Genomic DNA, 14,740 nt, shown 5'->3' on the forward strand with positions numbered 1-14,740 from the left:
CAGTGGCATGTGTGAGTGCGTGCGGGTGACACAGGTGGGACCTGGCAGAGGTCCGTGAGGTTGGCAGGGTTGGGTGTGTCTATGGCAGGTCATTCAGTGGGTGTGGGGACTGGGCGGGAAACAGGCCCAAATGAGGAATGTTCCTGGATCTCCTGGGTGATGGATCCCACAGAATAATTAAGAGGAAGGTGAGGGTGAACGTTGGGAGATGCCTAGAAACAGTCAGAAACTAACCGATACAAAGAATAGCACAGAACACTCCCACATAAAAACAATGGAATGTAAAAGCGTGTCCCCGATTTACAAAGTAGACTTTACTGAAGAGCCTTACAATGCTGCCCGCAAGGACAGACGACTTGAGTTCTGGTCTCAGCTCTGCCTACCTAGCGGTGGGGCCTAGGCAGGGCACCTGAGCCTCAGCTATCCAACCTGCAAGGAACTGTCTCAACTTTGCCCAGTGAATTTCCTCAACTCTCATCCAAGCCAGGCCTCAGCTGGGTTGTGTGTGAGCAAGGCGTGGGGTGGAGCACAGACATAAAATCCTCTGTCAGAAACGTGACGGGCTGTCACAGGATTGCATCAGCCCGTCTGCGGGCCAGGCAGCTCTCCCAGCTCCGTGGAGTGAAGACCGTTTCTCCTCAGGGGAGGAATCTCCCACAGCACAGCTGAGTCACCCACCCTTGCCATCCCCAACCACTTTTAGTCGCTCTGTCCTGTGACTCTGACTTAGATGACCCTGGTCCTGAAGACCCACTCGATTCCAGCCTTGGGGGTGACTGACATGGGGGCCCCTGACTCCCCACCTAGTAATTGCACATCTGGGCCTGGCTGACTTGCTTACCACCCATGAGGAGGGCAGCCCTGATTATAGCCTCTGGGTGGGCAGCTGCCACCAGCAAGGCCTTCAACCTCCACCTGTCCCCAGAGGACCTCTTCCCTGGGTCCCTTTTTTCAGGGTGCTCCCTAAAGGCACCCCTCCATCTGGCATGGGGGGCGCCCAGTGCAACAGAGATCCCACGTTGGGATTGACATGTCAAGAGAGCATACTGGGCCCTGCTTTCTTTCCCTGTGAAATGGAGTTCATTGATATCTGTGAGGTGGTCAGGGTGCTCCCTAAAGGCGCCCCTCCATCTGGCATGGGGAGAGGGTAAGCTGGGAGCTGCCTGCCCCGGGGATGCCCAGTGCAACAGAGACCCCACGTTGGGATTGATACGTCAAGAGAGCGTGCTGGGCTCTGCTTTCCTTCCCTGTGAAATGGAGTTCATTGATATCTGTGAGGTGGTCGCCTCTCAGGGCTGCTGTGAAGCTCAGCGCTGAGATAGGACCTGTGGGCGAGTTTTCAAACTGTGAAGTCTCAGGTGCAGACTCAGGGACAACTGGGAGGAGCCAGGGTGACGGGTAGGACTTCTGCACCCACTCCACTCCCCACTGTTTTCTCTCCTCCAGGAAAGTCTGGGATTCGAAGATGAGGGATCCCAGGTTTAGGTGAGGAGTGTACCCTTGGGGAAGGGTGGCAGAGGGGTGTGGCAGGAAGGGCCTCCCTCCCCTCCCCCCTCCCCAATGCCTTGCCTTCCTGAGTCCTGAGCTTCCCTCAACCCCTCCCCCACCCGCAGTCTCCCTGTCTTCTAGGCTGAAGAGCTTGGCCCAGAAGAATTCCTTCTGGATCCACCGGGTCAACTGCCTGGGGACGGAGCCCCACATAGCCAGCTGCCAGGTGCAGGTGGCGCCAGCTAGGGGCAAGCTGCAGCCGGCCTGCCTGGGTGGCATGCACGCTGTGGTCAGCTGTGTGGCAGGGCCCCGCTTCCGCCCTCTGAAGGCCAAGCCTGGACGCAAGGAGTCCCGGGCAGAGGTGGGTCCCGGGTGCCTGCACCCGGCAGAGAGGCACAGGCCCCTCTCAGCAGCACCCTGCCTTTGGGAAGGACGGGTGAGAAGTCCAGGACAGGCAGGAGGAGGGACAGCGGCCCCTATCCCCTATCAAGGAGGTATCGGTGCACAGAGTGGTGGTACCCTGGATGTATTTAAAAGGGACCGTTTATAACCCTACCATAAATGGAAGGCTGACATCACCTGCTATGAATAGAAGGTGACCATAAAAACAGTAATTACATTGTAGCTATATCCCATATTGAACCTGAGCCTGGCCCTTTGTTATAAAAAGCAACGAGCAAGTGCTGGTGAGGTGGTACAGACAGGGCAGGGCAGCACCCAGGAGGTGGTCTCCGGATGAAAGGAAGGAGGGGCAGAGAATCACAACGGAAATAGCTTCCCCACTCTGTGAGACAGTTTAATTAATGCCGTGTCCCCGCATGTCTCTAAAACCACTCCACGGATCCCTTTGGGAAGCGTTGATCTAGTTCGGCCCCAAAGGACACAGAAGCAGAGGCTGGCGCGAGGCAGGGGCTGGCCTGGTGACCAGGTGGCAGGGTTGTGAAGCGCAGGACCCACTCCTAAGGCTCTTTCCTTAGAGCTGGACTTTGTTCTTACTGTCATATCGTGGTGGCTCTTAGGGAGGTTGAGAAAAACAGCTTATTCGCGGTAATAGTTATGGGCAGAGTCAGTGTCTCTGCCCAGCTTATAGGGCCCGGCCCGGCACCCACAGTGGCTCAGCCCGTCCCTCCTCCTTCGCCCTCCCTGACGCTGGTTTTTGCCCAGCAGGAGCCAAGGGTGCGCCTCCGCTCTGGGGCCCAGGTGGGCGAGGGCCGGGTGGAAGTGCTCAAGAACCGCCAGTGGGGTACAGTCTGTGACCACGGGTGGAACCTCATCTCCGCCAGCGTCGTGTGCCGCCAGCTTGGCTTCGGCTCTGCTCGGGAGGTCCTCTTTGGGGCCCAGATGGGCCAAGGTGAGCGAGGAGGTCTGGGGTGGGGTGTGGGGCCTGGATGTGCTGCTGGTCCATTCCTTGGTGGTCCTGGGGTGCCCAGGCCCAGGACAGAAACTCCCCCCTCTGTGGTGGGGAAGCCACAGCTGTGGGGCTGCAGAGATGGAGCCTCAGTGGCATTTCTCTCCCTCCCTCTGTAGGGCTGGGGCTCATCCACATGAGTGAGGTGCGCTGCAAGGGATCTGAGCGGACCCTCAGTGAATGCCCCTCCCTGGACGGGTCCCCTAATGGTTGTCAACATGAGAATGATGCTGCTGTCAGGTGCAATGTCCCAAACATGGGCTTCCAAAATCAGGTGAGCTCAGGCCTGGGCATGGCCTCAGGCTGGGGACTGGAGAAGCCCTGAGATAGCCCCAGGACGCCGCATGGAGCCAGGGGGAGGGGTTCGCGAGAGGCAGCTAGTGCTTCTGCTTTGGGCCCAGCTGGCCTTGCCTGGGAGCCAGCCTAGAGAGCCTCGCCTCTCCCAAGTCTGCCCTGGCCTGGCCCACAGCCCCTCAGGACAGCGGGAACTCTAGGTGGCTGTCCCTCCCATTACACTCTCTCTGGATCCCTGTAAAGTTGAGGTGAAAGGTGCAGAGGGCAGAGAGCTGCAGGGCTGTCAGCTGGGGAGTGGCACTGGGAGGCTTTGAGGATGATCAGAATTCACTGTCATGCTAATGTGGATGGTGGGCAAGTCTCTGAGTCTCTGACCTTGGTTCTCTCTTCTGTAAAATGGGTAACTGTCTCACAGGGTCACTGTGAATGGGACGGTCGATATGAAATCCTCAGCAATTGGCGAGTCGCCATTAATGGCAGGATTTCAGATAGGAGGAGGGCAAGTACTGGAAAAGGAGCCCTGGGAACAGGTGCTTGAGTCATATTTCTCCAGCAGACAGGGACATTAGGGCGAACCCAGAGAGGGAAGTGTCATGTCAGGGCAGCACAGCGAGCTGGCCTGAGAATCCCGAGCTCCCCCTCCTGAGGCCACCCTGCTTCTCACACACCTCTGACCATTGCAGGTGCGCTTGGCTGGCGGGCGCAACCCCGAGGAGGGTGTGGTGGAGGTGCAGGTGGAGGTGAATGGGGTCCGACGCTGGGGGACCGTGTGCAGTGACCACTGGGGGCTCACCGAAGCCATGGTGACCTGCCGACAGCTTGGCCTGGGTTTTGCCAGCCATGCTATCAAGGTAGGTCCCTGTCTTGCTCCCAAACTTCCTGTGCTAAAGCTACTAACCATTCATTCATTCATTCATTCATTCAACAATTAATTACTGAGTGAAACTGGGCCAGTGTAATGCTGGGTGCTGGGAATGCTGTGGTGAAGTCAGATCCTTCCTCATAGAGCAGTCAGCCCAAGGAGGGAGACAGTCATTAATACAACGTTCACACAACAGGCACATGATTGTGTCTGCAGAAAGACAAACAGAAGTTAGGCAGACGAGCTGGAGAGGAATAAACAGCCCATGCAAAGTCCTGTGGCCAGAGGAAGCTCCACTCTGCAGCGGAAATCAGGGACTGGGGTGTGGCTAGTAAGGGCCAGTGATGTGAAGTGTGAGGGTGGAGGAGGCAGGGGCAAGACCATTCAAAGCCTGCAGTGCAGATTTTTTAAAGATTTCTTCCTTGCTCTTTGGCAAACAGTTGGGGTGGGGACTAATGTGACTACAGGGAAACATGCTCAGGAAACAGTGTTACCGTAGCCCAGGTGGGAAATGATGCTGGCTGGACCAGGCAAGTGGCAGTCCTGGTAGAAATAAGTGGATAGAGTCAAAAGGTATCCAGGCAACAAAGACAAGAGGGTTTAACTGCAATGGGCAAACCTCTTCAACTGCACTGTGGCCGTAGCCCAGGTGGGAAATGATGCTGGCTGGGACCAGGCAAGTGGCAGTCCTGGTAGAAACAAGTGGACAGAGTCAAAAGGTATCCAGGCAACAAAGTCAAGAGGCTTTAACTGCAATGGGCAAACCTCTTCAACTGCACTGTGCTGGCTACCGGGCATGCTGGGCACACCTCACCTGGCAAACCAGGGCCAACCCTGAGCACAGCCGACCATCTGGGGCTGGGACCTGGGACAGGCCGCCTGGGCGGGCAGGAAGGGAACAGGACCCTCCTCTTCAAAGAGCTGAGGGCTGCCAGGTGGGAGAGGGATGTGGAAGTTGCAAACAATGTATTTCTGCCTCACTACATGGAAGAAAAGGATGGGAGCAGGGCCATGGGATGTGGAAGCTGCAAACAATGTATTTCTGCCTCACTACATGGAAGAAATGGCTATTATTAGAGGGGTCCAAAGTGGCATGGGCTGCTCCATCACTAAAGGTTTCCAGGCTGAGGCTGGGCACAGCATGGTGGGGTGTTCTGACAGGTCCAAGCCATAGATGGGAGTCAGATGACTCCAAAGGTACCTCTCAACCCTGACTGGGTGATGCTGGCTGTTTTCTTAGGATACCTGGTACTGGCAGGGGACAGCGGGGGCCGAAGAAGTGGTGATGAGCGGGGTGCGCTGCTCAGGCACAGAGCTGGCCCTGCAGCAGTGTCAAAGGCACGGACCAGTGCACTGCCCCCACAGCACGGGGCGCGGCTCAGCGGGAGTCTCCTGCACAGACAGTGAGTAACGAGAGGGCCCATGGGGCCGTGGGGCAGGCAGGCCTGGCTCCCCCCAAAGCAAGCCTACACCTCCCTCCCTCAGGGACGGCTCTGAGGCTGGGTGCTATCAAGGTAGGTCCCAGCTCCAGGTCAGCAGGGTGGGAGTGGAAGGAGGGCTGGACTTGGAGTACCAGCTCTGCCAGTTATCAGCTGTGTGTGGCCAACTCAGTTCACACAGGGTGGCCAACTCTGCCCAGCCCATTCCATGGAGTCATTGTGAGAATTAAAACAGAGAATGTGTGAAAATATAAGGATACACAACAGTGTTTTTCCAATGTTCATATCATGACTAACAGTTAAAAAAGAAAAAGAAACAGAATAGAAAACAACAGAATGAGTTACATTTAGTAAGGGCAGTATTTTTTCTTGGAATTATGTATATGTGTACTAATGGCATGAAATATATTTCTTACTGCAGTTTGTAGTAAGGGAAAAGTTTGAAAGCTGTTGTGGAGGGTACATAAATGTGCGGACATGTGGGCCTCAGACTCCCTGTGTATTCTCCTGAGCTCTGGGATTCATCCAAAAGGCTACAGGCCAAGACCATTCTCAGGCATCAGTCTGTCCCACACACTGATTCCGGGGGCAGCAGCATCTGTTTGACATCTGCCGACCAGGTCTGTGCCAAGATAACTACGTATATCTAGTCTAAAGGCTAGAGGCTGGCACCAACCCAAGTGGCCTCTTGACCTTCTTCCCAACCAGGCTTCAATGCCAAGACATCCTTAACCTTGTCAGTGAGCTTTAGGGCTTTCTCTGTCCAGTGAACCTGGAAGAACACTGGGCCTAACAGCACACCCTGCCCTGCAGGGTGATAGGACACCGGGGTGAGCCTACACCAAGGCTCACGGCACATTGGGGGCCTGCTCCCCACTCACTCCCCTTCCTGGGAATGGGAGCTCTGCTCCTAAACACACTTGAAGCTTCACAATAGCTTAGCACAGCCTCCTGCTGCCTCTGTGGCCACCCTATTCGCCCTCTGTGATTTTTCTCATTTCTTTCTTTCCTTTACTCTCTCTTCTCATTCTCTCTGAAAGCTCTCTCTCTTTCCTTTGGGACACACCCTGGCTCTCTCCAAAATATACCCCAGGAATTTCCAGTGCATTTTTAGTGCTAGCACAGGCATCATATAGCCACCCAGCCGTTTCCCCACTCCCACCCTCAGGGCGTGTTTCCATCGCAGGGTAGTCAACGGACAGGCTCACCCATATGATGCCTCTGCCAAAAATCTGAACTGGAACCCTGTTTTTGCACGACAAGCATTGAGAACAGGCAACTTTTCTCTCTTGATGTTACATGGCAACAGCTGTGGATCTCCACATCTGTGTTGTCACACTCGGGGGACAGCAATGAGAGGAGGCATGTGGCTTCCCAGGAGGGTAAGAGCCGCTGTGGCAGGAAGGGAGCGGGAGAGGCACTGAGCAGTTTATCAAGACACAGGCTCCAGCACGTTGAACTTTTATGCACAGAAAAGCACCAGAAATGGCCATGATGCCTCAGAGGGGAACGCATAGGATGCCCTGGTATGAACACCCATGCGAGTGATCAGGTTAGAACAGAGATTGTGGAGAAGGCGCAGGCCTAGGAACTGCAGCAGAATGAACCAGAATGGTAGATCAGGAGCAGGCTTGGAGATTAACCCTCCCAATTGCCCCCCTTCCCCTCTCCCAACCCTTACACTGAAGGAACTGAGTCCCAGAGAGAGTGACTGAGCGGAGGTAACCAAGCAGCGCTTACTGAGAGGTTATCAGAGCTAAGCGACACAAAGGCAGACAGGCTGAGAAGCATTTTACAAAAGAAATACTAGCTTACATCAATTACATGCCTATCGCAGCCCAATGATCTAAGCACCTTACAGGTATTAATATCACTATTATTATCCTCGTCTTCCAGATGTGGAAAATGAGAGACAAAAAGGTTAAGCAATTCACAGAGCTAGTTCTTACAGGTATTATTGCATTAATATCACTATTATTATCCTCGTCTTCCAGATGAGGAACATGAGAGACAAAAAGGTTAAGCAATTCACAGAGCTAGTTAATGGTGTAGCCAGAAATTAAGCCAAGACATGAACCTAGGCGGCCTGGTCCCAAAGCCAGCAAGCTTAACCTTGACACTGTAACTGCCTCCAGGGTTAGGGAAATAGATTGTTCCTTTGTGACTAGAACTCACATCTCCTGACTCCTAAACCACCCTACCCTTCTGGGGTCCCCAAAAGAGCTTAGTCTGGGGGCAAGCCTACCAAGGGAGCCCAAACAGCTGCCTTCCAACCTGTGCATCCCCACATGCCCTCTGCGGTCCAGGTGCTCCAGACCTTGTGATGAACGCCCAGCTAGTGCAGGAGACGGCCTACTTGGAGGACCGCCCACTCAGCCAGCTCTACTGCGCCCACGAAGAGAACTGCCTCTCCAAGTCTGCTGACCACATGGACTGGCCCTATGGACACCGGCGCCTGTTGCGCTTCTCCTCACAGATCTTCAACCTGGGCCGGGCTGACTTCCGTCCCAAGACAGGCCGCCACAGCTGGATTTGGCACCAGTGCCACATGTTAGTGACCGCCCGTGCCATGACTCTACAGGGACAAAGAGCAGGGGCCAGGGGCCAAAACTGCCTGGCCTCAGGCACACTTTCCTGGGGGGGTGCACGCTCTGGGTAAGAGCCTCCTTCCTAGAGGCCTTACTGACCTTGCCTCCAGGAGGCGATAGGGAATCCCAGCAACATCAGCTCACCCTCTCCATTGCTCTCGCCGGCCCTGGATGTGCCCATGTTGATGGTGCTCATGGGGTCCATTTCCCACAGTAACATCCAACAGAGCCATTACTGCCACCAGGGCTGGTCTCTGTTAGGATGATATTGGACAATTTTTCTATGTGGGACCTGAGGCCTTGTCTTTAAAAGCCATGTGAAGTGGGGACTCCTAGAAACCTGCAGACCCAAAATAGACATCCCATTCAGGATGCTGGCTCTGCAGGAAAAGCTTGCTGGTTTCTGAAGCAGCAAAGCAAGGTCCCCAAAGAAGAGCTAAAAGGAGACAATGAGCATTCTTTCCTATCAGGAGTCCCCAGCCCAGACAGGAGGAGAGACAATGCCTGTGACAAAGCAGAATGGAAAAGTGGCTTTTTTCTTCAGGACACGGCCGTGGGTGGGGAACGCTGAGAGGAATGGGCAACCACTCGGACTTGGCCTTGTGAGATAATAAGCTCCCTTCCTTACAGCGTGGAGAGCTGTCATTAGAACTGGATTGGAAACAATGGTAGCAATTTCCCAGGCTGACAGGGAGCACAGTAAGCACCCTCTCAGCAGCTCAGCTCCTAGGCTGGTCCCCTAGAAGTGCCCCTTCCTTCCACCTCCCAATCAGGCCTTGAAGCCAGGCCTGGCCTGTGGAGGCTACCAGGGCAGAGACTTCACTTCTCACCTGGGTAAGACCCTAGGTAATGGGGCAGCTGTGCCTTGCTGCTGGGCAGGGGAGCCAAGAAGGTAGGCCATATGTCACTAATCTCGGGTTTGGGAGAAGGGCACTGCCCTGCTATTATAACATTCTCCTCTGGGTAATGATGGGGCCTAGTCCTCAATCTTCCCTGCCAACTTCTCCCGAGAGGACCCTCTTCTGTTGCTGCTAGACTGACAGCTCTGCCCCTTCCGCAGGCATTACCACAGCATTGAGGTCTTCACCCACTATGACCTACTCACTCTCAATGGCTCCAAGGTGGCTGAGGGGCACAAGGCCAGCTTCTGTCTGGAGGACACAAATTGCCCTGCAGGTATGTGGCTTCCTGTCAGCATATCCGCTTCCTGTTATAGTCATCACCCTTCCTGGGGTCAGGTTCCCCTCTGCCCTGCTCAATAGCCCCTGGCACCTGGGGACTCTGGCTTGGCAACTGTCAGCACGCAAGGCATTTCAAAATGATCGATTCCCTACCTTCTGAAATCTTAGGTGGAAGGTCTCTACTTCCTCTGCATTCCCACCCCACACTTTGTACCAGCTTTAAAATACTTAACACTTTCCTATTTCAGATAATAGTTGCAGGCCTGTCTCATCTCTGCTAAATTCTTTGAGGGCATGGATTATCTGATTCCTATTTGCATACCCACAATTCCTAGCCCTTAGGAAAAGGCATGGTAAACACTGGCTCCTGAGGGCTGGATGGACGGAGGGACAAATGTAGCTCAGTAGAGCTGGAATCTTCCAACCACATTTCCTAGGCCAACAAGGCTTTCCATTAGAGCAGCGGTTCTCAACCTGTGGGTCGCGACCCCTTTGGCGGTCGAACGACCCTTTCACAGGGGTCGCCTAAGGCCATCCTGCATATCAGATATTTACATTACGATTCATAACAGTAGCAACATTACAGTTATGAAGTAGCAACGAAAATAATTTTATGGTTGGGTCACAACATGAGGAACTGTATTTAAAGGGCCAGAAGGTTGAGAACCACTACTCTAAAACAAAAAACTACTTTCAAAGGGGCAGATAATAGTTCTGGAAAAAATACATTTAAATATATTTTAAATATAAATATATAATTTCAATAATATGTTCTAGATATAATTGATATATAATTCCCTATGAAAATTTGACAAACTTTAAAGGGAATAACATTAAAATTTCTCTCTGATACAGCAGAGCCACTCCAGCAGGTCACCAATAAGTAGAAAAGCCAGCTAGAGGTCAAGAAAGATAGTTGAGGGAGAAAAAACAAGTCTAGCGAAAATGCTACAGTTCCAAGGCTACAGCTCCCTAGCCAGGGTCCACGTCCATCCCATATGGTTGTACAGGTTTTGCTTAAGGACACTCAGCTGTGGAGAGCATATGTGGAGCTAAAATCCACGTTTGTTCCGTTCTCCAAGCTGCACACCTGGCAAGGACTTCACCTGCCTGGCAGTGAAGACACCATCTGTCTCATCCAGAGGCACTGCCAACTACCCAAGATGTGTAGGGCTGTGTCTTCTCAGAAGTGCCCTTCTCTAATTTCCATAAAAGTGCCCCTGCTAAGACGTGTGGTGGTTTGAAGAATCCCTCACTCTTAAAGTGGTTGAAAATTTACTTCCTGCTCACATGACCCTTGGCCTGATAGCACACCTTGAAATGACACATGATGCAATGCCGCTGCAAATATAATGGGCACCAGGTCTGGCTGCACAACTGCCACACAGGTAACTGCGAGCCACTAGGGGACCAGCCCTCTATGGGCTTGGGGAGCTGGAAGACTCCAAATGTACTCTGTGACTTGAAGGTGTGTGTAAAAGGCTAGACGTGGAACAGAGCTGAATTTGACGTCTTCACAGGAAGATTTGCAGAACAAACTAATCAGACTATCAAGCCTCACCCAATAGCTACTTCTTTCTATATCCCTTTGTCCTAAGGCTGTTTGGATTGTAAACGGGTTTCCATCTGTCCTAGAGTCTTTCCTGTTACTCAAGCCATGTCAGGATTTCCCTATTCCAGTTCATTATTTTTCCCTCCCTTTCATATGGTCTTTATTAGTTGCCTCCATCGTAAGCTGTCTCACAGGCAAAGTAGAAGTCCCTCAGATCTGCCTCCAGCTGTGATCACTTCTTGCCAAAAAGGGACCATGCACAACAGGGCGCAGGGCAGTTGTGGGATTGGCAGTATCAGACAAAAGAGGAAGCAATGATCCAGTGGGAGCAGAGTAAGGAGGTGGTTGCTCTACTTGTCTATGAAGAAAGGGAGCAATTCCATCTTAAAGTTTTAAAAAGGTTGTATTTGCTATGGGCTGTGTGTGTTCACATCCACACTTGTAGTATGTGGGGTGGGGCAGACTTGTCCATTCAGTTAACAAACATTTACTAAGACCTCTGTCTATGTTGAACACTCAGCCAGGCACTAGAAACATATATAGGAGATGCACAGTTGTCAAATAGGGCAGGCAGACATGCAAATGGATAACCCCAATACTACTGAGTACCCCAAACTGGTATGAACTAAATGTTGAACAAGCAGAGACAGAAAGCAACAACCCAAAGGAAGTGATGTTTGAGCTGGGTTTCAAAGGAGGAACAGAAGTCAAGGAAGGGAGGAGTAGGAGGAAGAGCATAGGATTTGGCTTATAAAAGGCTTCTCTGAGTCCAAATTCAACTCCAACCACTTTTTATCTGTAAGACAGTGAGGAAATCACCACCTCAGAATCTTTCTCTATTGTACTTCAAACCCACTAAGGTTGACTGCAGAGGTTTGTGATGGTTCCTGCTAATACAATAGACTTTATCCAGTGGACTTCTGGGAACCATTAATAAATTATAGTCAAGGGGGCAAAAACATCAGACTTACGTTTCAAAAGATAACTCTGATAACAGATGGAAGACAATGAGAAGAGGAAGACGAAATAGCTAAGGTTTGCATATGTGTGACTGAGTCAACTTCGCAGCCATTCAATGAGACAGGAGTGTGAGAGGAATCAGGAATTGCAATCTGACGCTGTGCATATGGAGACAGCAGATCCTCCATAATGCTGGCAGCAGGCTGCAAGGCACAGGACAGTGAGGAAGGAAAGAAAAACAATGCCGTTCTGATCAGTGTCCCTGCAGAAGAGACAGCATGCTTGAATGAGAGTTGAAGTTATTTAATAAACAGACTATTTATAGAGGTGCGAGTAAGACTAAGGAAACAAGGGGCATTGAGACATCCAGGGATAAGCAAGAGTGGAAAACTATCCACCTTTAGGCTTGAAGGGGAGAGGGTATCCTGGAGCCAGATGAAAGCTAGAGCTGTGGATGAGGGAGAACCTGGCCGGGAGTTACAGTAGACCATCGCTGCCAGAACAAGGGAAGAAATACCCCCCTTCTCTCCTTCCACCCCCTCAATCCCTGGCTGTTGCTTTCCACTGACCTAAATCAACCAGAAACCAGAGGATGAGATCCAGGGTGAGGCAATCTAGGGGTCAGTTCTCCAGGGCACAGAGAGGACAAATCAGGGTAGAGACTGAATCTGGAGGGGGCAAAGGAGAGTAACCAGCACAACTGTTTCCATCCAATAGCCTATTTATCCCAATGTCCCTGAAACCACACACCTGTCAGGGTCTGTTTCTATAGAATGAATTGGGGTCTGTGCCCAGGACCAACCTGATGTAAAGCATGAGGTCAGCAGAATGTCTGTGTGTTTGTGAAGCTGTCAGGGGAAGGATGAGACTGTGGTGGGTTGGTCACTTACCTGTTTTCCTTTGGCCCACAGGGGATTCATACCGAGCCAATGCAGAGCTCTCCCTGGAGCAGGAGCAGCGTCTGAGGAACAACCTCATCTGAAGCTATCACTGCACATTGCCAGCTGCTGCCCACACACCAGATACCTCAGCTTATTGGAGCCGTGCCCTTCACAGAACCCTGACTCAGAGGGAAATGGGCCAGTGCCAAGGGGCGCCAAGAATTGCTCAGGAAGCCTTTTGATGGCAAGATCACCAATCCAGGATGGTACTGCTCCCTTGGGATGGCTCTAGGCCTGTCCCCTAAGGGCCTTTGGTCTATGGACGATGACTCTCCAGGCTTTGTGCAGCTAAGCTCTTCTTGCATAAGGAGACCCAATCTTTCTTGGATTTTGGCCCCGAGTTCCTGGGTCAGGAGCAATCAGTTCCTTGGGGATGGACTATGGTCCAGTCCCCCACCTTAAATAGTGCTTTGCACATGTCTTGGAGGAGTAGAAGACAGGGGCAATACACAGGAGGTGGGGTTAGCTCTCTGCAAGCAGATCAAAGCAACACAATTTGTGTCAATGTCACAACTGGCAGAGAAGTTTGTGAATTTATTGCCTTGCTTGATCTGTCCTCATTTAGAACTCACCTGCCCACTCTGTCTGTTCCTTAGGGCCCTTACCTTTATCCTACTGTACATATGGGTGTTTCTAATATCCCTGGAAGCGTGGGCCTCAGGCATCCCCTTATCTCCTGATGGGCCAACACTACCAGTTGCTGAGTGCTTGAGAAGGGGCAAGATTTGCAGAAGTGACCAGACAGGGCCTTCCTGCAGAGCAATAAAAGAAAAAAAGCAGAGTCTACCAAGGAAAAACTATGTGCCATAAACCTGGGCAGGCAACAAAATGTCCCCCTCAAGATCACTGTGCATCTCAGGACTGGCCTAAATTTCAGGTCTCAACCAAGTTTCTGAAGTGAACTCTGCATTGAATACGTTTTTGCAATGGAAAGAGCATCAGTCAAATAAGCCACTCATCTCTGTAGGAATAAGAAGACAGGTCTTGTAGAGTGGGGGAGAGGAGACTATGAGGCAACGTTTAATTTAGTTAAAGACTAAATCTAGGAAAGGCCACCATCCCTTCTTGATGTAGCTACAATATGCTCTTGCTCAGGTAGTATAAAATCCCAGGGTCTTCTTGGACATGATTCTTAATCTTTTCTCCACTTAGACACACTTAAAAGATGATCCTTACAGATCTGACATCCCAGTGCCAATAAAGGTTTTTCACTATTGACTGTTACAAGGACAAGGCTGACTGTGATTTTCAGTTCCCAGTGCACCAACTTCACTCCTTTCACTCCCAAGACAAGGCTGACTGTGATTCTTTGCAGTTCCCAGTGCACCAACTTCACTCCTTTCACTCCCACTGAGCTGATGACCAGGCTGCACCGGGCACACAACAGCCCCACTACATTTCTCTGATCAGATATCAGCCTACTGTCTGCTTCCCAATTCCCTCCCCAGGCTGTGCTGAAACATGGGTTAGAAAGGTTAAGGGATGAAGGGTAGGCGGCAAGAAGGTCAAGTCCAGGGACTGTAAACTTTTATAACTGAGGCTGCAAAGTCTAAATAAATGGATGCAGATTTACAATAGTGTGTCCCACTCTTGCTCCCCCCTCCCCATATCATGAGTGCCACCCCCTCCTTAGCGAGTAAAAAGCGACATGCTCTGGGGTACACTCTATGAATACAAAGACATGCTTTCTTCCTTCTCCTCTACCTTCTCTCTTTTCAACTCCCTCATCTCCTTCATTAGGCAGAGGGAGCATTATATTTTGGCACAGCAGTTTAGGTAAACAAGGGAAGGACTGATTTCCTGTTGGAGCCAGCAAACATCTCCCAAACAGTAACAACATTATACTCACACATGCAGCTAATGGTCTGTGAAAGAATGTGCAGCTAGTGGGGGAGCATGTGGTGACTGATGGCTAGATTCAGGCAGGGAGGTTACCCACAGGTTCTGGCTGGATCCAGTTTCCAAGAGAGCCGGAAAAGTAGGCCAGGCAGTCAGCCACCAGCTCTGGTCTCAGTCTTGCTGCCCAC

At 51.7% G+C, this 14,740-nt stretch overlaps 1 protein-coding gene across 1 annotated transcript in view; it reads left to right on the plus strand.

The window, feature by feature from the left end:
• Positions 1-13,940, plus strand: part of LOXL4 (lysyl oxidase-like 4) — a 21,036-nt gene extending 7,096 nt beyond the window's left edge. The window contains exons 5-14 of the mRNA XM_014532626.1: positions 1,447-1,485; positions 1,630-1,849; positions 2,656-2,839; positions 3,016-3,170; positions 3,874-4,041; positions 5,293-5,455; positions 7,798-8,041; positions 9,140-9,327; positions 10,586-10,648; positions 12,684-13,940. Of these exons, the coding sequence (XP_014388112.1) occupies positions 1,447-1,485; positions 1,630-1,849; positions 2,656-2,839; positions 3,016-3,170; positions 3,874-4,041; positions 5,293-5,455; positions 7,798-8,041; positions 9,140-9,327; positions 10,586-10,648; positions 12,684-12,754 (1,495 nt within the window). The 3' untranslated portion in view covers positions 12,755-13,940. The remainder of the gene's footprint in view (positions 1-1,446; positions 1,486-1,629; positions 1,850-2,655; positions 2,840-3,015; positions 3,171-3,873; positions 4,042-5,292; positions 5,456-7,797; positions 8,042-9,139; positions 9,328-10,585; positions 10,649-12,683) is intronic.
• Positions 13,941-14,740: the final 800 nt, after the last annotated feature.

The sequence above is a fragment of the Myotis brandtii genome, unplaced genomic scaffold (genome assembly GCF_000412655.1).
Source record: "Myotis brandtii unplaced genomic scaffold, ASM41265v1 scaffold902, whole genome shotgun sequence".
Taxonomy (NCBI): Eukaryota; Metazoa; Chordata; class Mammalia; order Chiroptera; family Vespertilionidae; genus Myotis; species Myotis brandtii.